At 40.6% G+C, this 23,075-nt stretch overlaps 2 protein-coding genes across 2 annotated transcripts in view; one reads left to right on the forward strand and one right to left on the reverse strand.

Annotated features, from left to right (window-relative positions):
* Window positions 1-1,602: 1,602 nt before the first annotated feature.
* On the forward strand, window positions 1,603-5,147 carry cnih4 (cornichon family member 4). Its single transcript, XM_076105406.1, has 5 exons — window positions 1,603-1,684; window positions 2,397-2,465; window positions 2,671-2,783; window positions 3,180-3,320; window positions 3,441-5,147. The coding sequence occupies exons 1-5, from the start codon at window positions 1,616-1,618 to the stop codon at window positions 3,466-3,468; spliced, it is 420 nt and encodes a 139-aa protein (XP_075961521.1). The 5' UTR covers window positions 1,603-1,615; the 3' UTR covers window positions 3,469-5,147.
* A 508-nt stretch (window positions 5,148-5,655) lies between these two features.
* wdr26a (WD repeat domain 26a) overlaps window positions 5,656-23,075 on the reverse strand; it is a 32,258-nt gene continuing 14,838 nt past the window's right edge. Inside the window, exons 9-14 of the mRNA XM_076105405.1 lie at window positions 20,570-20,689; window positions 19,204-19,349; window positions 12,151-12,229; window positions 11,897-12,026; window positions 11,109-11,303; window positions 5,656-8,175 (exon numbers count right to left, since the gene is read on the reverse strand). Of these exons, the coding sequence (XP_075961520.1) occupies window positions 8,153-8,175; window positions 11,109-11,303; window positions 11,897-12,026; window positions 12,151-12,229; window positions 19,204-19,349; window positions 20,570-20,689 (693 nt within the window). The 3' untranslated portion in view covers window positions 5,656-8,152. The remainder of the gene's footprint in view (window positions 8,176-11,108; window positions 11,304-11,896; window positions 12,027-12,150; window positions 12,230-19,203; window positions 19,350-20,569; window positions 20,690-23,075) is intronic.

Raw genomic sequence — 23,075 nt, forward strand, 5'->3', positions numbered from 1 at the left:
ACTGTCTTCTCTGCTGTCCGTCTGTGTTTAGTGTCTGAACTCCTTTTCCTCTCTCCTCTCTTCTAACTGGCCTCTCTGCGGTTTTCACCTCAAGCAGAGTGATACTCTCCTTTTTCAGCATTGTCACTAGGCTAAAAGAAAATTCCCTCTTTCTTCCTCCTTCACAGTTTACTATTCTCATATTCTCCCCTGCAGCCCTGCCCACTTCCTTATGAGTGACAGCAGGGTGAGTCCCTGTTTCTGCTGAACCAGCTTTCATAATATTTGTTGTTGTGCACGAACAACAATTTAGCTGAGTGAAAATATGATTATGGGTCACCTCACCTTTCAAAAACTGCACGAACACACCTTGTATACCTGCAGACACACATACTGTCAACCACTTTTAAGACTTTGATGACAATAATAGATTATCTATGTACTAGTTAACACTTTATTGGATAGTATTTGCATTGACTATACAATTGTTGAAACTTAACTATCAACAACAATTAAAGTTTTTTTTATATGAAATATTACGTGAATGATATGATGATGGAACAGAAACACATGTTACAGAAGCATGCACAGTCTGCACATAACCAAAGCACTATAGGTCAAACCCTGAAGGCTTGTACTGACTATGGTGACAGCTACTAGATGTGATGACAAATATCACATTGTGGACTACCTGAACAACATGTCTGTGTAAACCTGCTGGACCATTTGGTCTGAGCCAGGCCTTCCATCATATTATCTCTGTTTTAGTCATTCAGTGTGGCTTTGTGGCACAAGGCAGTAAAACTGCCTGTGCCAAAGCACACTGTATATTATCCATCGGGCTTACCCATAATTGTTGGAATGCTGTTAAGCGTTCCAACAATTGTTATCCTATTCTTTATTCCTCTTTTTATTGTTGGAATGCTGTTAAGCATTCCAACTATTGTTATCCTATTCTTTATTCCTCTTTTTATTGTTGGAATGCTGTTAAGCATTCCAACTATTGTTGTCCTATTCTTTATTCCTCTTTTTATTATTATATTTCTTCCGTCCCCTGTTTTTTGAAAATCGCTGGGATGGGTGATACAGAGGCATGGGCCCCTGCTGAGCTGGGGGAGGGGGGGCTGGTGGTCTGGGGCTGGTTGATGGGGCTGTGGGGGATGGAGTCAGGACTGTCCCATTGTCTTTCGAATCTGCAGTAGAACTCATTCAGCTCGTCTGCCAGGCGGAGGTCGTTCATGGAGTGGGGAGTTTTTGGCTTGTAGTTGGTAATCTGCCTGAGACCTCTCCAGACAGAAGCAGAGTCATTGGCTGAGAGCTGATGTTGCAGTTTCTCAGAGTACAGTCGTTTAGCATCTCTCATCGCCTTGCTAAACCTGTACTTTGACTCTTTGTACAGATCTTAATGTTATTGTTTCTTATTTATGTTATGGTACTTTATTTTTGTTATATTTAATTGAATTTAGTAACTTTTAATATTCTTATGTGATTGTCATTACTCTTTCTCAGTTTGGGGGGAAACAGCTCCATTCCAATCCGCTAGGTGGCAGTACTGCGATACATGTGTCACTGTGGGCACGGCACAGGATCGAGAACTGGCCGGAAATGAAAACAAATCACTAACGGAAGAAGAAAAATGGAGGCGGCAGTGTTCATTCTGTCACTTGTGGACTGCTGTGCACTGATTTTCCTCTCGGTGTACTTTGTATCCTTTTCGGAATTCTGTTTTTGGGCGGACATCGCGCGTATTGGTCAAAGCGGCTAGCTGGCCGAAAGCGCTCCTCAATTCCTTTCTATATGTTAGTACATGAAGCTAACTAGCTAACCGGTTAGCCGCCTTGTTAACGCTACAGAGTCAGTGACAGGCTACCGTAAACTAGATAAGATGGAGCTGTTTTAACACCAGAAAAACTGGTAACGTTAAAGAAACGGGAAATTACATAAAACGTTTTAAATAAACAGGAGATAAAAACAAACATTTAGCTTGCTAACGTTCCGTCTGTCGTTAGTGATACGGCTACTTATAGCTACGTGACAATTTGATGTTGTTGAGAGCCATTACTGATGACCATGATTTTATTTTTAACATAATAATTACAAGTTATTCCCAAGTTCTGTCTATCCAATGGCTTAAAGTAACATTTCTCTTCATAACCATGTTCACAATCTGATGAACAATATATTCGGTCGTCCTGTGTAAAACAAGTCTGCATATATCCTTGATGTTGTCTTTATTTGGATGTCACTGTCAATGGTCCAAGCTTTAAAGCTGCTAGAAATCAGTACAGTACATATTCCATTAGTTTCCTCTGTCTCATAATCACAGAAGTGAACATGTGGTCTGTCATGGGTCTTTGTGTCCAGTTGAATGGAGCTGACAGAAGCAGGCAGTTTGTGGCACCTTGACTAAAGCTCAGATTATCACCCTGTCTGATCTAGAATGTGACTACATCAATGCTAGAGCCTGCTGCGCCAAGCTAAACAGAGTGAGTCATTATTATGGTCAGAGGACATACATATACCTCTTTTATTTATGATGATTTGTATTTGTTATTAACTTGTTTTAATGTATTGTTATATGATGCATGCCATGCAATTGCTAAAGCTGACTTTTGTGTCTTTTTATACAGATGCTACAGAGAGAAGTTTGATTGTATTGTGATGTTTCTATGTTTGATATTCCGCTTCCAGTGGATAATTCCAGAGATGGTTGGCCAGTGTCTCACCACTATGCTGATGTTGGTCTCCATGCACTGGTTCATTTTTGTCCTCAATCTGCCTGTAGCAGCCTGGAACATTTATAGGTATGCTCATACTGCAGCCACTGCTCTGTCCTGCTCCAACACCACAGTATATCTAAATACACACATATATTCTGTGAGACGAGATATTTAGCAATGCAGATTATAACGAAGCAGGAATTCCTTTAATGTCTCCGAGGAAATTAGACCAATGAGCAGGACCACCTCGTGGTGATATTAGATGTTTCTGGTACTTCATTCACTGGATAAGCTAACATACATTCTATCTGATCTATCGATTGAATTATCAGGAAATATATAATGTGTTATATTTTGATACGTCTGTGAAGGTGATATCCATATCACAGCTTCTTCAGAGGGTAATAACAGAGTTGGTGTCTTACTGTCCACTGGTGGTGCAGTCAGGCTCCTGACATCCCTCTCTTCTTCTCCCTGCAGGTATGCGAAGGTTCCGATGGGAAACATGGGCGTGTTTGACCCCACTGAGATCCATAACCGAGGTCAGCTCAAGTCCCACATGAAGGAGGCCATGATTAAACTGGGTTACCACCTGCTCTGCTTCTTCATTTATTTGTATAGGTGAGAGCAACAGGATCTACAAACACACTGACATTAAGTGACATGTTCCTGAATACGAGAGGTGGCTGTACATGGTCAGTTCTATATTAACATATATCTTTCCCTCCCCTGTTTGTCCAGCATGATCCTGGCTCTGATCAACGACTGAAGCACCCAGCGAGCTGCAGGATTCCATAGTCCAGGCTTTGCTATCACCCCCCCACACCCTGCTCCTCTACTGTATGCATACAATCTTTACCAACAGCAGAGAGAAGAAGTTTACTGTCACTGAGGTCTTACTGAGCTCCAAACTGTTATTTGTGTTGTCAGAATCGCAGAGTTTTCACTTTCATACTGAGGTTGACATTTAACCATTTAGCACTTCAGCACCATCATGCAAACATCTCCTACAACACGCGCTGTGTGTTATTGTGAAGGGGATAAGTAATAACCTCTATATGCAATAGTGAGCAAAAACAACACCGACATAGTGGCTGTAAGAAATATTAGACATTTTCACGGTAAAGTGAGCCAGACTTCCTCCTAGAGCAGAGAGAACTAGAACAACACTGAGTAATATTTCTCTGTCCATCTGAACATACGGTGGAAGTCTTGAGTGTGTTGTTCCACCAAAGCCACATTTGGAAAAATGCCAATGGTGCTTGAACCTCAAAACTAATGATGTGTTGTGGCCAGTACTGGGACCTGCTGTGGTGTTCAGCTGAAGCGGTACTCAACATATGTAACTCATTGGAGTTACTGTTCATACCAGTCTGTGACCTCCAGAGACTGTTCAGCATATACTTCACCAACAATCATTCCACGAGGTCACATGTCCTCCCCATTCTGGGTTTGGGCCATTAACGTCATTTTATAGAACCTTTCAAAAACCAACGTGCAAAGTGTTTTACAGTGAAAGAGTTACAGCAACAAAGAATTAAAAGTCAATATAATCCAAAACATAAAAGACAAAATGAACTACCATCCGGTGAGAAAGAGCCATGAGCTCAAAGAGTGTACAGTGTGTCAGACAACCCTCTCCTCCTGAAGCGTACCAACATGTTGGCTGTGTGCTGTTGCTCTGCTCACGCTGAAGGACATACCAAGCGATCCTCTCTTCAATCGGGATACGTCCATCTACAGTCACCTGCTGGTGGATGTGGTCCTTTTGTTCTGTCTAGTCCAATGCTCCATCATTTTTCTGAACTTCTTTAGTTCACATCATATTTGGTCAAAGTATCAAAAGTTTTCAAAATGAAATGCTGAGATGGGAGGTTTCTGATGGTGTTGAAGTGTTATTGTTGTTATCAGTAAGGCCATAGCTCAGCCCATGATGTCAGGAGGAGGCTCACAGACCTCAGTCATGCACTGATGGTGTGTTTACTGAATGACCTTTGCATTGAACACATACTGTATGTCAAAGTGAGACAGACCCCAGATCAGCATGTGTGTCAGTGTTGCTCTGGGACCACAGAGGTGTGCATGTGCTCTTTATTTGGTTGTGTAGACAGAGCAGTCACAGCTGCTCTGTATTGTGTGCAGGTACTCTGGAGCCATTTCTCTCTTCAGTGGGGGTCAACAAGTTCATGTCTGATTCACATTTAACTGTCTTATGCGGTGTGGGGTTTTTGGAGGGGGGATGTGATGTTTCATAAATAAAAATGAAAGACAAGTTGTTTGAAGCATGTCCACTTTTACTTCCTATTCTCCCTTTGAGGTTAAATCCATTTCTTGTCAACTGTTCAATCATTTTAGTTGTTTTGTCACAGTGTCTGTTTCCTCCCCAAATCTAGTCAAACAATGAAGGTTCTGTCACACTAGGTCAGATGTCAGAGCATGAAGACACCAGTCAGACCGGCAGAGCACCATTCTGACAGCTATTTTACATTTACTCTTAATCTTTAGTCCAAATTGATTAGTTTTAGTCGAATTATAGTCCTAGTTTTATTTCAGTTTTAGTTGCGTAAAAGTCATTACATTTTAGTCAGTGTTTTATCTCCTAATTTTGTCCGTTTTTTCCTTTAGTCTTAGTCCTGTGTCAAATGTCCTTTTTCATTAGATTATATTGAATATTTCCGTGAAGCTATAGCCAACCATATAATTCTGTCATTTTAGTCAAACTCATTCCACATAAGATGTAAACTTGTCGTCTGATAAAAACCGTTTGACTGATATTTGATCCTTCTTCAAAGAGAGGTGGAAGGTGAGGAGAATAAAGAGGTTATGGAGTTTTTATTTGTCAAAACGCCATTTTATCAGTGTTAGTGTCAGCGTTAGTATTTAATGACGTCTTTTACCGAACATATTTTGCTATAGTTATAGTCATAGTATTACTGGAAGAACATTTCATAGTAAATTACATTTTAAAACCCTGAATGCTTTATTTAAAATAAGCGTACATAACACTTCTCCGACAGACAATACACAACAGTACAATCACGTTTTGTAATAACACATTTAAAATGTCAAATGGTTTCTGGCAGAAACTGCCTGCAAGCAAACAAAGTTCCTACTTTGGCTTCTTATAACGAGAAGAGAAAAGAAGACAAGCCTGAAATACTCGGAATAAACAAAGGAAGCTGCAAAAGCAGAAACTAGAACACCACATCTGTGATTGAATCACGTGTGTGTGACATCCATTATTGTGTACCACTAGCGCGTGTGTGTTGTGTGATGGAAGTGGTGATGGCGTCTGGGCAGACAAACAGCGTTCCCACAGTCCTGAACGTCCTGCGGTTATTGTTCTGGCCTGGAAAGGTTTTGAAAAAGAAATTCTCTGTTGAAGCAGTTTGGAAACCAAAACGTAAGTTCAGCTGCACTGTAGTTTGTGAATCTCACATTGAATTTTCTGTGTAAGCAGATGTTAATGTAAACTTGCTGCTTAATATTACAACAGTATACAACAGTAGTGCAGTGAAGACTGTTTGGTATGAAGCGCTGAAAGAGCATCTGAAACCTTTTGGAGTTTGACAGTAAAAAAACGTGCATGGGAACCCTGAACAACACATCATCCTGTTTGCCTTTTCTACACAGCCTCATAATACATGCCATTACATACAAATATACACAACATATTACACAGAATATTATATTAGGCAAGATTGTTCTTTTGACTCTCTGAAGGAAACACTGTGTAGACGTTCATATTAACCTTATGTTAAACTTGTGTACAATGATTGTTACAGATACACTCCATCACTTTGTTACTGTGTCTCCTCAGCTTACTAATGTCCTGAACTCAGTTATGGCCGGCAATTTTTTATTTCTTTATTTATATCATGAACAAATCTCATGCAGACCTTACTTGTAAAAAATGAAAGCAAGTATTGTGTGTATCACCGCCTGATAGATATTTTTCATCTGTGCCATAGAGCTCCATTGTTGTCCACAAACTATTCAAACACATGAGTTACATGGTTTCACTGGGTGATATGCTCCTGTGTCAATATAAGTCAGTGTGTGAACACACACTGACTTATATTTTGACTCAATCCCACACACACCGTCCTGCTGCACAAATACTCACTAGAGCGCCAATTTTGGATTAATTCTCCGATCAAAATAGTCAATAACCAACAAACGCACCGTTTCTTCCTGACTGAGTAATATTTGTTACAGACCACAGTAACCAGCTGCTTTAGGAAACGACTAAAGACACGTTTAAAAAAAGGCTCAAAGATTTACATCTTCAGTTGGAACCAATGGGCTTGCAGCTGAGTGTCACAGACAGGTTAGAGACGTCAGAAAGTTCTGACAAACAGACACATTGTTGCTTCTGGTCTTTTCATTGGATTTGTTGACAATATGAAACATAACAAGAACACCAGCCAAAGGTCACAGTTGAGCCGGGATTTTGGGGGCTCTACTGGGTACAGTAAGAAATCAGGGAGTGTCTCTCTCCACTTGTAGTAAATCAAAAACAAATAAGTTAAAAACTGTAATAAGTTCAACTTAAAACATGTAACAACTAAACCAAACAAAGTAAAATTCATATGAAGACCGTTTGTATGCAGGGAAAGAGGGCAACAGGCTGCAATGGAAACAGAAATAAAGAGCAAATAGTGAAGAGAGCAAAGATGTCACAGCAACATAAAGAGCAAACTACACAGATAATTATGCAGAGGTAAGGGTGGACAGATAATCCTTCGAACTCTATAGGTTTCCACACATCTGCTGTATACTCTCAGAAGGCATCAATCTATTCTATAGCAGGACACACTGCGAGTGTAAAACGTCCTGTGCAATCGTATGCAACATGCTCATCACATACTATTCCTTCTCTGGTTAGAAGCAGCAAAGATGGAGGAAAAAAAACAACTAAAATGTACTCTGCATAAAAGATAGATTTTTTTTAATTTAAAGATACTCTTCAAGTGGGTGCATCCATCAAATGGCCTTATAGTTCAAATCTCTTTAGAAGGTGAAAGATGAAAAAAGTTGAAGCTTCTTCAGAGCAGATCAGACTCAGGACTGAATAAAAATAACAACACATAACCTCCACAAGGCGCCGCTATGTGACAGCCTAGCACAAGTCCGTGAACTACTCATGAATACATAATGTAGTTGATAATAAATAAGAGGAGGTGGGTGGTCCTGGATGGTACTGAGGGAACGGAGCGGACAGGAGGAGGAGGCGGGTCAGATACTGGAGGTCGTGGAGCCCAGCTTCATCTGGCCGGCTCTGCTCTCAATAATGTGAGTAGGTCTGACATCTCTGTGTTGTGACATCCTGACATGCAGCACCACTGGCCCCGTCTCCAGGAAGCTGCTGTCCAGTGACCAAAACGTTTCCTGCTTCATCCATTCAAGTGTCTAAGAGTCTTAGTGCTCCTCAGGATCACAGCAGCAGATCATCAGCTGTCCATGCTGCAACATTCTGACAGCACAGGAAAAAGACAGAGGTCATAGCATTCATAACTCACACATTTCTGTTCCGCAGGCTGCAGATTCTCTTCAGGAGGAGCTCTTAAGAATTGATTTTCATTCATTATAAGTGAGGTGTTCTAGCCAGAAACCAGCAGCACAAACATTAAAAGATATGTTTGTCGACAGATAGTGTGTTTTTGCTGCCTGGATGGAAAGTAAAATCACATGGTGTGAAAGTCACCCAGGACTCTTGTGTGTTGTTCCTCATATTCAGTCGACCCTGATTGAACAAAAATGGCTGGACAAAATATTAGAAACAACTAGCTGGATGCTGGTAAGAATCCCTCATCGATCTTTGCTCTGCACCAGTCCAGGCATTTTACCTCCAAATGTGGGTCAACTTCACGCAAATTGCAACAAACAACAAACTCGACACATTTTGTGTCCCCACGGTCTGAATGAGAGAAATAAAAGTCCCAAGGAATTGTATAAAGGGGAATAAAATCGCCCAAGTATGATCGTACCAAGAACACATTGTCAGCCATATTTCAGCCACCATACAAGCCTACATTGTTGTGCATTATAGATTTGTCCATTCGGTTTTTTTCCTTGAAGCAAAAAAAACAACAAAAACCGAATACAGTACATCAGTGATGAGAACTAATTATGATTACATAGTTGTTCTGGTGCTATCCACCCAGACCTGGTCCTATTTCCAACCAGATATGGTCCTAATTTCTACTAGGATCTGGTCCTGTTCTACCCAGACCTGCTCTTATTCTACCCAGACCTGGTTCAACCCATATCTGATCCTATTCGACCCAGATCTGGTCTAGTTCTACCCAGATCTTTGAAAGGGTACCCCTTTTAACTGTGAAGTCACACTTTTGTCTATGTAAAAGAGGATACCTTTAGGGGTACGATACAAGTAAAACAGTTGTTGTTGCAATTTGTGTGAGGTCAAATGACATATTACTGGACAATAGGGGTTTGTGTTATTTTAGAGAGGTTACTGTAGGTGTGCCATCACCATATACATTGATGAAAATACAGACAGTTTAGCTGTGTGCACTGAGCTGTTAACCTACTAAGAGCAGGCCAGTTGGGCAAAGCGTGGTCAGTCTTGTCACAGAGACTGAAGTGTGCTGTAGGTTTTGCAATGTTTTAAATCGTCATCTCAGCATCTCTGGCTCTATGATTCAATCCATTCAGAAAACTTGTCACAAGCACAACGCAAATGGCTTTAAAACCTTTCCCTAACCTTGAAAGGCTACAGAAACTCAAAAATCGAAGTATTTTCAGATCTGAAGTGAAACAACTGTTACTAGCCACATCACAAACCCTACTGAACATATCCCTGAACCTTTCATTGATAAATGTGAGGATTTGTTTTGGCGTTTGTTTGGAACTGAATTACTCCACCTGACTTTTTGCTATAGTTCATCCTGCACCCTGGTGGTAGCATTTAAATCTGTCACTGCTAAGCAGCTAACCAAGATAGCATTACTAACATGAAATCATCATCTTGTTCCCTGGATATTCTTTCAACTAAGGAGATATTTCAGTCAACCTGTCCTTTTATTCCAGCCATAATCAATCATCCACTCAACTTCTGGCCATAGTTCAACCACTTCTCAAAGAGCCAGCTGTTTACACATCCATTTTAAATAACTTCAATAATGTTCCTTCTTGGTAAAGGTACCTTTGATTTTAAATCAAACCTAACAAACCTCAATTCAGAGTTTAATTCCAATATGGATAACAAATTAGAGGTGTTGCTGAACTTGTTTTCTATGCTACCATCTGTCGCAGTTAAATGCTACTACTGCTTACATGCACATGCTATTATTCCAATGCTTTGCAACAAATCCCGTATGCAGCGTCGTGACCAGCCCTGGTCATGTGATTTCAGGCGTGGTAGTACGGACGGAGATTATTCCTAAAACCTCGCTAAAACACTCGTCTGGACGGAGATCGTTTTTGTTTTAAAACGCTGTTTTATAATGAAACGTAGTAGTGTGCATGTAGCCTTAGGTTCTCTGTAGAAATGAGGCGTCATCTTTAACAAGTCTGTGGCTTCCTGTTACTTTGTAACATTCCTAAACCTTTTTCATCTGTAAAGAAGAACATGGAAACTCTCATCCATCAGGTTAGATTACTGGGAATCTTTATGTCTGTCTAAGTCAATGCAACCGCTTCAGGCTTTAACTGGTCCAGAATGCCACAGCAAGACTTCTCACAATATCCAACAAAAGAGTGCATAGAAGCATCCCTACATTGGTTACCTTTACATTTAGGTTAGATTTTAAGATTTGATGATGCAATGATCACTTTTAAGGACCGACCTGTGACCTGCTATCCCCATACCAGCCTTAGATCCTCTGGCGGGGGTCTGTTTGTAGGTCCTAAGTCGAGGCTAAAAGCCAGAGGAGACCGGGTGTTTGGAGTCAGGACCCCTCGAGTCTGTAGATCAGGCAAGCCAGCTCTGTTTCTTCATTTAAAGCTCTCTTAAAAAGGCATTATTTAAAAGTGGATTCTCCTGAACTGTTTTTGTTGTATCTTAGCGCAATTATTTCTTACTATATTACTTTTAATCTTATTTAATTATTTATTTCATCTATTATTACTTGGTTTTATGTAGTTTTCATTAAACATGGAATCATTTTTTCCATGTTTAGGAGTCTTACTCAAAGACGTCATCTAAGCCATTTTACTAAATTTCAAATCAAGATTATACATGAATATATTTCATCAACATTCAGAGTTTGAAATGTGCTTGTGTTGAGGAGGACTGCTGGTGTTAATTCAAAACAAAATGTAGGAAGAAACTGTGGATTCTACTCCTATTTATGTAAACTGTTGAGGAGCCTGATGAAAGCAATGGCTGACAGATAATCCAACCTCTTCCCTTTTGAGTACACATACTAGTTTTCATGTTCATACCATTGAGCCCCTCTGCATCCTGGACATCCAGGAAAGGGGCAGGTCCCCAGATACGGACGGTCCCGTCGTCGGATGCGCTGGCCAGCAGTCCCGGCAGGACGGGGTTCCAGCTCACACAGTTGACTGTGCGGGTATGACCAGTCAGCTCTGCGATGGGCAGCTCACTGCGCCGGTGCCAGATGTAAACTTTGTGGTCTAACAGGAGACAGGACACTTCATCAGCTGCTACCAGTTTATTGGTGTAGACTTAAATAGCAACTTCACCAATTATATACATGACAATATGTTTACTCAAAATATGTACTTCTCAGGATGGAATTCTGCTTCCCCAGGCTGCACAGAGGCAAATGTACACAGGGGTTGCTCCGTGACGAATGTGTGGCAGTTTGTTTTATACCTGTACCGCTTACTTTTTCACCTTTTACTTTTACTTTCAAATTGCTTGATGTGCATGTCCACCTGACATTTTGTTGAGATTTCCTCTGCGTACTAGGGTCGAGCAAATACAGGGAGGAATTCCCTTTAAAGTTTGACTTCAGTACTGTTTTTGGCGTGTAGATGTTTTTTTTTCCTCTCTGCATGGGTTTGCAGAGATGTTTATTTATGTCTTACAGTATTCATAATTCCACCCCGTCTGTGGCTGTAGAGGAGCATCGTCAAGTCCGAGAAAATAACCCTGATGACATCAGCTCAATGCAGCTCTTTTCATTTTTTTGTCAACTGTCTGTCTCAGTCCACAACAAAGAGCAGCTGAGCTGAGCTTTCTACTAAACATTATGTTGTCTTGCCTTCACTGCCACTAGCGATGAAGTCTTCATTGTGCCCTCCGAAGCAGGAGTGGATGGTGTAGAAGCCCTGGGTCACCCCTTGGTACTTCCTCACCAGCACCCGGTCCTGCAGGTCCCATAGGTGCACTCCCTACACACAAAAAGCATTTATGGAGAGACACATTTCAAAATCAAGATTGCACTGAAATCATATTGTAGCAACTAGCTGAAGTGGAAGGGAAGTACATTGTGGTGTGAAGTAACAAGCTGCTCACCTGAGTTGCAACATTGAGCAGAGCTAACCTTCCATTTTTGGAAACAGTGAAAGACATGATGGGGTGGTCCTCCTGCACTCTGGAATGATACAACACGTGTGTTGAAACCACATCACCCACAGGCAGAGCAAATATTTAAAAAAATATGTGGGTCTACAAATGACTACAAATAAAAGGTAATTTTCTCTTCTGGTAAAAATCACTTCTCTATTTGGGGACTCGTCCGTGTTGGTGGAAACCCTCTAGTTTAGGCTAACTAAGCTTGTACTTAGTGTATTACGTGAAATCGTTGTGTAGCTCAAAGTGGTGGGCTCCTGTGGCTACCACCATCACCATCTTGGCAGTGCCTTCTGACTCCCAGCTAGCATATAGATACTACTCTGGTTGCAAGCCAGCTTACACTGCAGTCTTGTGTTACTTAAGGTAAGTTAAACTGAAATTAAACAACAAACTTGAAATAATTATTCATCCGCTAAAAAATGCTTCAACTTGTATATGGGAAGCAAGCCAATCAATCAATGAATCTGCTGTGGCAACGACGGCGCATGCAGATGTGGCCGTTATCTCCCACAGACTTTGCTACATTCATGATAAAAACACACTCAGCAATATCGCAAAAGAAAGTACGAGAATTGGATTAAGTGCAGCTGCTCTTGCAACCACTAAGCCAGACCGGCCGAACAAAAAGCCATGGGAAGTGTGATCGACCCAAGAAAAGGGGCAAGACAGCCGGGAAAAGGACTAAACTTCTTTCTTTCAATTTTCTCCCCGTTAACGGGTTTTTCCGATGTGAGGGTCCTGGGACAGAGGATGTCGCATGTGTACAGATTGTTGTCTGACGTTTTGCACTTCCACACACCACTGTGAATGCAGCGTAGCATCCTCGCGATGGCGTCCGCGAGAAAGGGCAAGCTCAAAATGTGGCAGCGGCAGCTAGTAGAGGCACTTCCTGTTGCAAGCTCAGCTGCCGCGGCAAGTTGTGCCACTCTTTGGGAGCCGTGGCAACTACACCAGCAGACTAAACTGGGGTGAATGAACTGCTATGCTAACGAATTTCTGAGGTCTTTGCACTGGCTTCCTGTCCAACAAAGAGTTGACTTTAAAATCCTGCTGTTGGTTTATAAAGCACTGAATGGTTTAGGGCCAAAATACATCTCTGATCTGCTGCTACCTTATGAACCATCCCGGCCTCTCTGTTGCGGCTCCCTGAGGTCCCCAACTGGCGCACCGGATCCGGACCCAGGAACTAAAATCCGATAGATAATTCGGAATTATACATACTGGGCACCGAGTTTAAACTTTAACCGGCGCCTCTATTTCAGCCGTTACGGCACTTGTTCGGCGGTGCAGGAAACACACCGACCAATGCATTGCAAATCACATCACGTGATGCCGCTCAGCCAATGAAATATGGGTATTCTGACAAGTTTCCCGACTCGAGCGAGGTTTACACACACGGGGCTGAGACGAGGAAATAGAAAGAAGAGCAGGAAAATTGCGCTAATCGAAGAAGTTATCTCACATGATGTTTTCCAAAAAGAGAAACGTGTTCAGAGAGAATATAATTTATAAGCAAGAATGAACAGAATCTTATATGTACCTCTGTCAAGCGCTTTTCCCTGCAGGTGGCTGATCATGATTTTCAGACCCCCGCCCTCTGTAAACTATCAATGGATAAATCCAAAAAAAGAAAAGTCACGGAGGAAAATAGAGAGTTTAACTGCGTGGACGTCTTCATTTGCTTTCACTGCCAACGATGCTGGCTTACCTCTATGCTTCCAGAACAAGCACACAGCATTTGGTGAAGTGTCACGCTGGAGATGAGCGAAAAAGAGCGATTTCGCAGCTGCTGCAGCAAACTGAGCTCTTCATAATTGTTTGATATTGTTATATCAGGTAAAATTGCAAAAAAATGTCAAGAATTGTCTTTATTCTTGTTCTATATTTTCATAAATACAACAAACTATAGTTTTTGTATATATAATATAACTATATATAACACTTCATAAGCTGTGATATCAAATAGCTTTTGCGGCTCCAGATGAATTTTATTTGGTGGAAAATAGAGCAAAATGGCTCTTTGGACAGTAAAGGTTGCCGAACCCTGGCCTAGGTCGTCTGGGACCGGTCTACTTTCTGTTCCCAGAGTCAGAACTAAACATGGAGAAGCAGCGTTCAGTTGTTCTGCTCCACATATCTGGAACAAAGACCCAGAAAGCTGCAGGTCTGCTGAGACCCTCAGCTACTTTAAATCAAGACTGTTTGCTGCTGCCTTTAATTGAACCAGATTCAAGGATATTAATCAATTTCTGCATTTTACTACTGTATTTTATTTCCTACAATGCTTTTTATTGTTTCAATGAATGTTCTTAATTGTTTTTAAATCTCCTTTTCTTTTGCCTTATGTTTTGATGCTTTTAATGGTTTTATGTGAAGCACTTTGAATTACCTTGTTGTTGAAATGTGCTATACAAATAAACTTGCCTTGCCTAAGTCAATTCTACACAAGAAGAAAAAAGGTGATTGACAGGCTCTTTATGTTCCATGTTTACATTTGAGTATTTCAAACAGGTTGTAAATGATATCTTTAATTAAAGCAAGATTAAAGAAGTTGGGGTTGATTACATTTGTATAGAGCAGGGGTGTCAAACTCATTTTCACTCTGGGCCACATCAGCATCATAGTTTCCCTCAAAGGGCCGGTTGTAACTAAGACTGTATAAATGTAACGACTCCCTAACATATTGTTAACTAACTCTCTGCATTTGATTATTGTTTATTCAAGTGTAAAAATATTGTACATGCAGTTATATAAATGTAAAATTATATTTAAGTATGTAAGTATTTAATTATATTTCTGTTATTATAAATAAATAATAAATCATTTTAATTTAGGGTTAAGAAACCCACATTACTCTATCAAAGATCAAACTTTTAAAGAAAATAACAAAGACAAATATCATCAAACACAAGTTATTACATTAACTTTGTTCAAAGCTATTTTTGTCACCTCTCTGCATCACTAATGTCCCCGTCGTCGTCCCGTGCATGGCAGCTACATCCAAGAGCTCCTCACTGACAGTCAGGTCTCATAAACATGGATAGATGCGCTGTATCCATGTTATCTGTGCTTTCATCAACAGCTAATGAAGAAGACGAGTACCTGTTGTGTTGTTAGATTGCTGCTAGTTCCTGAACTCGGTCTGCGATGGTGTTTCTTCACAAACTGACATTTGTAAAAGTCTGTATCTGGTCGGAGCTCACCTGCTCACATACCTTTAGCAGCACTGGGCTGTAGCTTTTGTAAATATATTCTGCTGTGATTGCACTCTGCCTTTTAATTCTTGGACAATTTTATGTTTTTCTTGGAGGCTAAATTTAGCTCCGTGTTTGGTGTCAAAATGCCGACGTGAATTGTATCCTTCATCACCGACACGCATCATAACACAGAAGACAGACCCGTTTTTCTCCTTCAAGCACAGACATGTATTCGCTTTCCCATCTTTCATTACATTTTTTTTTCTCTTCGTGGACATTTTGGGATTATTTGTCGATCTTTTTCAACTCAATCACTTGTTGGAAAACCTCTTTACGGGCTGTTCCCTCTCCTGTCCACCTGTTGTGATAGTTTTAATGTCGGTACACAGACAACATGCTATCTCATAATTTCAACTTTCTATCTCATACTTTCGTCCATGGGGATACTTTTATTTTCAAGTCTAACTATTTTTTTTCCAAAATAAAAAATAAAATAATTTTTTTAAATTGTATTTATTTATTTATTTATTTTTTTGCTGGCGGATTCGCGGGCCACATAAAATGACGTGGCGGGCCTTGAGTTTGACACGTGTAGTATAGAGCTTCCTATAACGTAAATGAAGTGATCAATCCAATTAAAAGTTGTAACATATTAAATAAGATGAAGAAGGACAGGGTATGAGGAGGGTAACTACATTTCGGTTAAAAGGAGAGAAACCCTTCTTAATATATATATATATATATATATATATATATATATACAAAAACGCCTACAAAATGTACAATAATCACTTCAAATAAATTACAGCTATAGCACATAAAAACAAATGTGCTAATTTATTTCAGGCCTATTAACAAACCAATAAATAGACTGTAGCCGATGCCAACATATAAAATAAAAGACCTGGCTTTGTTGAGACTGTCAACATGCACCTCTCCACACAACAAACAGCGCTGTCCGTTTGAGGATAACTAATAATAATTCATGTTGATGCCCAATGAATAATGTAAGATTACTATTCCTTAGTTCATGGGCTATTGGGGGCTTTTGGGGTAATGCTTAGCCTATGTAAAAATCATCTTAGCCCGGTTACTCAAGCATTTCAAATGAAGTCTGATACAGTGGGTACGGAAAGTATTCAGACCCCTTTAAATTTTTCACTCTTTGTTTCATTGCAGCCATTTGCTAAAATCAAAAAAGTTCATTTTATTTCTCATTAATTCAATTAACTCAGCACCCCATCGTGACAGAAAAAACAGAAATGTAGAATTTTTTGCAAATTTATTAAAAAAGAAAAACTGAAATATCACATGGTCATAAGTATTCAGACCCTTTGCTGTGACACTCTTATTTAACTCACATGCTGTCCATTTCTTCTGATCCTCCTTGAGATGGTTCTACTCCTTCATTGGAGTCCAGCTGTGTTTAATTAAACTGATTGGACTTGATTAGGAAAGGCACACACCTGTCTATATAAGACCTTACAGCTCACAGTGCATGTCAGAGCAAATGAGAATCATGAGGTCGAAGGAACTGCCCAAGGAGCTCAGAGACAGAATTGTGGCAAGGCACAGATCTGGCCAAGGTTACAAAAGAATTTCTGCAGCACTCAAGGTTCCTAAGAGCACAGTGGCCTCCATAATCCTTAAATGGAAGAAGTTTGGGACGACCAGAACTCTTCCTAGACCTGGCCGTCCAGCCAAACTGAGCAATCGTGGAAGAAGAGCCTTGGTGAGAGAGGTAAAGAAGAACCCAAAGATCACTGTGGCTGAGCTCCAGAGATGCAGTAGGGAGATGGGAGAAAGTTCCACAAAGTCAACTATCACTGCAGCCCTCCACCAGTCGGGGCTTTATGGCAGAGTGGCCCGACGGAAGCCTCTCCTCAGTGCAAGACATATGAAAGCCCGCATAGAGTTTGCCAAAAAACACATGAAGGACTCCCAGACTATGATAAATAAGATTCTCTGGTCTGATGAGACCAAGATTGAACTTTTTGGCGTTAATTCTAAGCGGTATGTGTGGAGAAAACCAGGCACTGCTCATCACCTGCCCAATACAATCCCAACAGTGAAACATGGTGGTGGCAGCATCATGCTATGGGGGTGTTTTTCAGCTGCAGGGACAGGACGACTGGTTGCAATTGAAGGAAAGATGAATGCGGCCAAGTACAGAGATATCCTGGAAGAAAACCTCTTCCAGAGTGCTCTGGACCTCAGACTGGGCCGAAGGTTCACTTTCCAACAAGACAATGACACAGCTAAAATAACAAAGGAGTGGCTTCGGAACAACTCTGTGACCATTCTTGACTGGCCCAGCCAGAGCCCTGACCTAAACCCAATTGAGCATCACTGGAGAGACCTGAAAATGGCTGTCCACCAACGTTCACCATCCAACCTGATGGAACTGGAGAGGATCTGCAAGGAAGAATGGCAGAGGATCCCCAAATCCAGGTGTGAAAAACTTGTTGCATCATTCCCAAGAAGACTCATGGCTGTACTAACTCAAAAGGGTGCTTCTACTCAATACTGAGCAAAGGGTCTGAATACTTATGACCATGTGATATTTCAGTTTTTCTTTTTTAATAAATTTGCAAAAATTTCTACATTTCTGTATTTTTCTGTCAAGATGGGGTGCTGAGTGTACATTAATGAGAAATAAAATGAACTTTTTTGATTTTAGCAAATGGCTGCACTGAAACAGAGTGAAACATTTAAAATGGTCTGAATACTTTCCGTACCCACTGTATATCTGTGGATACTCTTCAAACATTACATTTACGACGGCATCACCCGAATGTGTCGCTGAGCAGAACGAAACAAAAACAGACTGGAAGTCAGCACCTGCTCCAGACAGCATTCAGGCAGCCTCCAACTGCAGATTCAGAGCGAGCCAAAGCAACTGCATTTATGCAAACCACATTATGGTCAAAGCGCTTGAGCCTGATACAATGCGTCTGTGTCTGTTATGTCTGCCCTGTATAAATGACTGCAAGCTGCAGTTCAGGAATTATCCTGTTTGCATTTGTAATAAATGGGGAAACAATTTATTCTTTACTATTATTAGTAATTATGTTTTCTCTGCTGTACTGAAAACATACCTAACCTTAACCACAAAACCGAGGTACATACCGAACCCTGAAGTTTATATTCCGATCCACCTCTACATGTAACTCAATCTCATTCAAAGGTAAGAGACTCCACCCAGTGCCTTAACACTGGGTGTTGCTGTTGCTGTTTAACACTGGGTGTTGCTGTTGCTGTTTAACACTGGGTGTTGCTGTTGCTGTATAACCACACAACTACAGCAAATCTACACAAGATTTTCTGCAACGGTAACACCAGACGTCCCTCGTCTTTGCCATTATCAGTTAATATATTTTGAATTGGTTCATTTTTATATTAATTGATTCATTATTGACATCCCTAGCAGTGACCCAGTTATTTTTTTTCATTCCAGTTTTGTTAAGTTGTGCAATGTGATGAACGCTTGTCGGCTCATTTTTGGGTGCTGGAGTTCAGTGCTTCACTCTGCCTTTTTCATACACATATGATACGATTTGTTTTTTACGTGCATGTGAAGGCCATGAAAACCAATGTCATGTCTGATTTGCTTTCTGTGTTGATGAATCAATCACAAGTCAATTAGGTTGGCAATCACTGCTTTATAACGTCACCCCTGTCTGGCTTTAGAGGCTGGAGTGAAATCCAAAATGAAGGTTTGGTTACATTATGTGCAGACAAAGAGCAGAAAAAGACGGTGTTGAGGTTCCTCCGCCCAGTCATGGTGGTGACTTACATGTTTTTGTCGGTCAGGTCCTCAAAGTTGTATCCACGAATGCGTTGGTGGGTGTCGGATGCAAGGACGGTCCGGCCGTCACTCAGACACCACAGGCACTGCACCCGAACTCCTTCCCATGAGTCCAGCAGGTTTCCATCCATGTCCTGGGAGTCAGGAGGAAACATAATGCATTCAGGAACACCCTCAGCATCAGACTGCTACAGAGAAATCCCACATCATTCCAGATTTGATTGGCCGTCAATATGTTCTTTTTTTATTAGAAAACAATCAGTTTATCATTACTTAAAAACTAAGAACTAAAGACATTATTAGGTCTAACACTCAGCACTGTAATCATTTTGAGTGACAGAGTAGGGAACAGCAGGCAAGTTGAGGTCCAAGTACTCTTCATTTGAGGAGTACTTGGACCTCCTACCCCCTCCTCCTTACTAATCCAAACTGGGGATACTGAATAAATGGCCATGAAGCAACAATAACACCAGTTTTTAATAGGATGTCTCCTTTTTCTGAATCAAAAACTTGAGCCATTAGACTAATTTGAAAGATGCTAAAATCACATTAACTTTCTACTCCCGGGGACTTTAAGATGAATGGATTCCTTTTTGGGTCATAACCGTGCCTTATCTGTTCTGAAAACCCCCCAGAAATAATTTAACTATTTAAAAAACATTATTGCATTACTTTGTCAGGACCTTCACAGATTATGATTATATATCTACAATTATCTATCCTTCTGTCACTCAATTGGAATTCTTATTTAAATGACTAATATTTTAGGCTTCAGCCTTCCACAAACCTGCAAATGATAAGCTCTCTAGGGATGCTAGACAACGCTAACAATTATTGTCAATTATTGTCAATTTTTTCCTCAATCATTCGGGCTATAACAAGTCAGAAAATAGTGAAACATTCCTCACAACTAAAGATGGCAGTGACACACAACCTCTACAGTAGTGCTGCTCTACACATGACTTTGCTTAAAGTTACTCTTAGTTGCTTTATACAAAGGGTGAGGAACTTTGTATGTATTTGAAGTCAGAACTGGTTTAACTCAATAATCAAACTATTTTTAAATACCAGCCCAGATGAGACCCAGATCACACTGGTCTGCTACAGTGTTTAAAATATACATGAATAATCAGTACTTTCAATTACATACCCAAGGTTCCTGTTGTGAACAAACAAGTTGCATTTACACGTCGACAACATCCTTACGAGGCAAACTGTTGGCCTCTGTACTTTACACCCAGTCAGTGCACCTCTGCAAATTTCTTTCAACATCAAAGTGTATGATGTAAATGCCCTGTTAAAGATCTGTAAATGCTCAGAGCATCCTCTGCACTGTGCTGTGAAAGATACTCACACACTGGTAGAACTGGCCTCTCTGTCCGCCGGTGACAAAGCGTTTACCATCTGGATTCCAGGCCACGCTGGTCAGGCTATCCTCATGAGACTGACTCATCTTCGTCCGTAACTCCCCCGTCTACACAACAGAACCAAGGAGAGAGTAAGATGACTGAAAAGATCTGACAACACGCTCAACACTACAACACACTATTGTTTGGTTTTTTGTCATGTGAACCTCAAACTGCCTGAAAACACAAGTACTGTTCTCCCATCAGATTTGAATGGGTTTTGAAAAAGACTAAATGCAATGAGAAAGCAGTATGCCTTCATTTATTCACAGGGTCTATGTGCCTTTAACATAAAAGTGACTGCAGCACCTTTGGTAAGGCACTGAGCCCAGATTGTGAAAGCTGCTATGGAAGTTTTTATTGGACTATAATACTTGTAATCCACAGAAGACAATCCACAAATGTGTACCACGATCCACTATATGTCACGATCCATACACATGTATTTTATTTATTTATTTATTAAGTCATATCCACATAAATACATCTGCAAATTTGCCTAATTTACACATTTCAATTTTACATGAAAATAATATAGATTTACACATTTTATATATATATATATACATATAACGTGTAAATCTATATTATTTTCAATATCACCATAAGGTGCCTTTGAGACTTCCCCATTTCCAAAAGAAAAAGCTGAGAATTTCCATTGAACTTCATATTCATTGTTTTTATAAATTAACTGCAAGCAGATAATGTACATGCAAACAGCAAAATATGTCCATCCTGTCATGGACAAATTCAAAGTAGAGTAAATACATTGTAATTACATAGTGACTATAAAATGTACATTTTCAGAAAGCTATTTAGTCCCTTTCTCAATAATATATTTTAGTTAATGGGAAAAGTATTTGGATAATAATTAAATTATGGCATTTTTTTGTTTCTCTATAAAATCTGCGGGAGTTGCACTTTCTTTTCTAAATAAAATCTAACAACAAAGATATCTGGTCAAACTTTCAAACAATACTATTTGGCCCTCATTTGTTTATAAAGGAATCACACAAAAGATTTTGCTAACTTGTGAAAATAATTTGTTTATTTTCATAAAACATGAAAATGACAGGGTGAACAATGACATGACAGAGTGGACCTTGGGCATGACAGGGTGGACACGTTGTGAAATGTCATTGAATGGCCTCATAAATGCAATAAATCTATAGGAAATTATGTAAAAAAAAATGTCAGAGGTCCTTTTTCCATGTAGGGGGAAATTTCCTGTTGAACAGACTCTCAGGTAGACACTCTACCTGCATGCAGCCACTGAATAAAGATGCCCAAAATGAGCCATTAATGTGGCCTTCTAGTGTTAAACTCTACATCATTCTGCACAGTAAAAGTCAAACATTCAACTGTAGAACAAGAAGAAAAAAATGTTTAAGTGGAGAACGGTTGATATAGAAAAAACAGTATGTTACAGAGACAGATCACTTAGACGCGTCTCCAAACAGTCTCTCCCTTTCTGCAGAGACATGGTTCAATTCTGCAGTTGCTGTTCCACATACTTCCAAGCAGACGCTTCAATCTGTACAGAGCGCTTGTTCAGAGCCTGTGGTTCTGGTATTAGGCAAAGTATCTTCCAGCCATGGTACCAACAGATGTCCTTCCGGAGACTTGGCCAATGGAACTTGTTTATGCCATTGCGGTGCATACACTTAACTTTCACACTGTGCCCTTCTGCATCCACGATGACACCTGGGTATGCTTCATTGTCGTAATTAACGACGCACCACTCTCCAATATGCTTTACCTCTATCATTTCTGGTCTCCTAGGGTTATCTGGTGTCTTTCCACATGCTGGGGACACATCAGATGAAATAGGAACATCAGCTAGAGTGACCTCTTGAAGGTTAAAGCAGGGGCAGTCCAAAACACCTTCCTCCCTTTTGAAATGTCTCGGTATTTCATCTGGCCGGGTGTCAGACTGATAGCTTGGTGGATTCTCATAGTGCCGGCAGCTATTGCAGGTACCTCAGTCTTTGATTCAATATCCCTCTCTGGGACGAAGAACAGCTCAACAGATGTCCAGGCTTTTCAGCTTGTCATACAAGCTCTGGGCATCAGGGATGTCTCCTCCATGGGCCACAATCCGGTCTGCTGACCTCTTGAGGGCCCCACCCACACCGTCTGGTGCCCCCTTCTCATGACTAGCCTCAAAGAAATTCCACGTTATTTCTTTGAAGCCATACTTGTAGGGTTCCGTTGAGAGGTAGAAGAAATTTCCCTTTTGTCGATACTGCGTTGCAGGCCCGTCGCTGACAAAATGAAGTATGCTGACTTGAGGGTGTCGTTCTCTCACTACCTTCAGAACTGGATCAAGGTGGGCCCAGATGGCGACAGGGTTGTGTCTTCTGGAGGGTGATATGGAGCAGAAGGTGTGCGGCGCTTGTTCACCAGCGGTGTAGAGCACTCCAGTGTGCAGACTGGCCTGCTGGTGTGAGCCTC

The sequence above is a fragment of the Anarhichas minor genome, unplaced genomic scaffold (genome assembly GCF_050575085.1).
Source record: "Anarhichas minor isolate MPS153535 unplaced genomic scaffold, ASM5057508v1 ptg000032l, whole genome shotgun sequence".
NCBI classification, from domain to species: Eukaryota; Metazoa; Chordata; class Actinopteri; order Perciformes; family Anarhichadidae; genus Anarhichas; species Anarhichas minor.

Bases quoted from the DNA above. Each gene is read 5' to 3' on its own strand.
- cnih4 (XM_076105406.1), top strand. From the start codon at position 1,616: ATGGAGGCGGCAGTGTTCATTCTGTCACTTGTGGACTGCTGTGCACTG. The intron at 1,685-2,396 runs GTATCCTTTTCG...ACTAAAGCTCAG, and splicing joins TTTTCCTCTCGGTGTACTTT to ATTATCACCCTGTCTGATCT. The intron at 3,321-3,440 runs GTGAGAGCAACA...CTGTTTGTCCAG, and splicing joins TTCTTCATTTATTTGTATAG to CATGATCCTGGCTCTGATCA.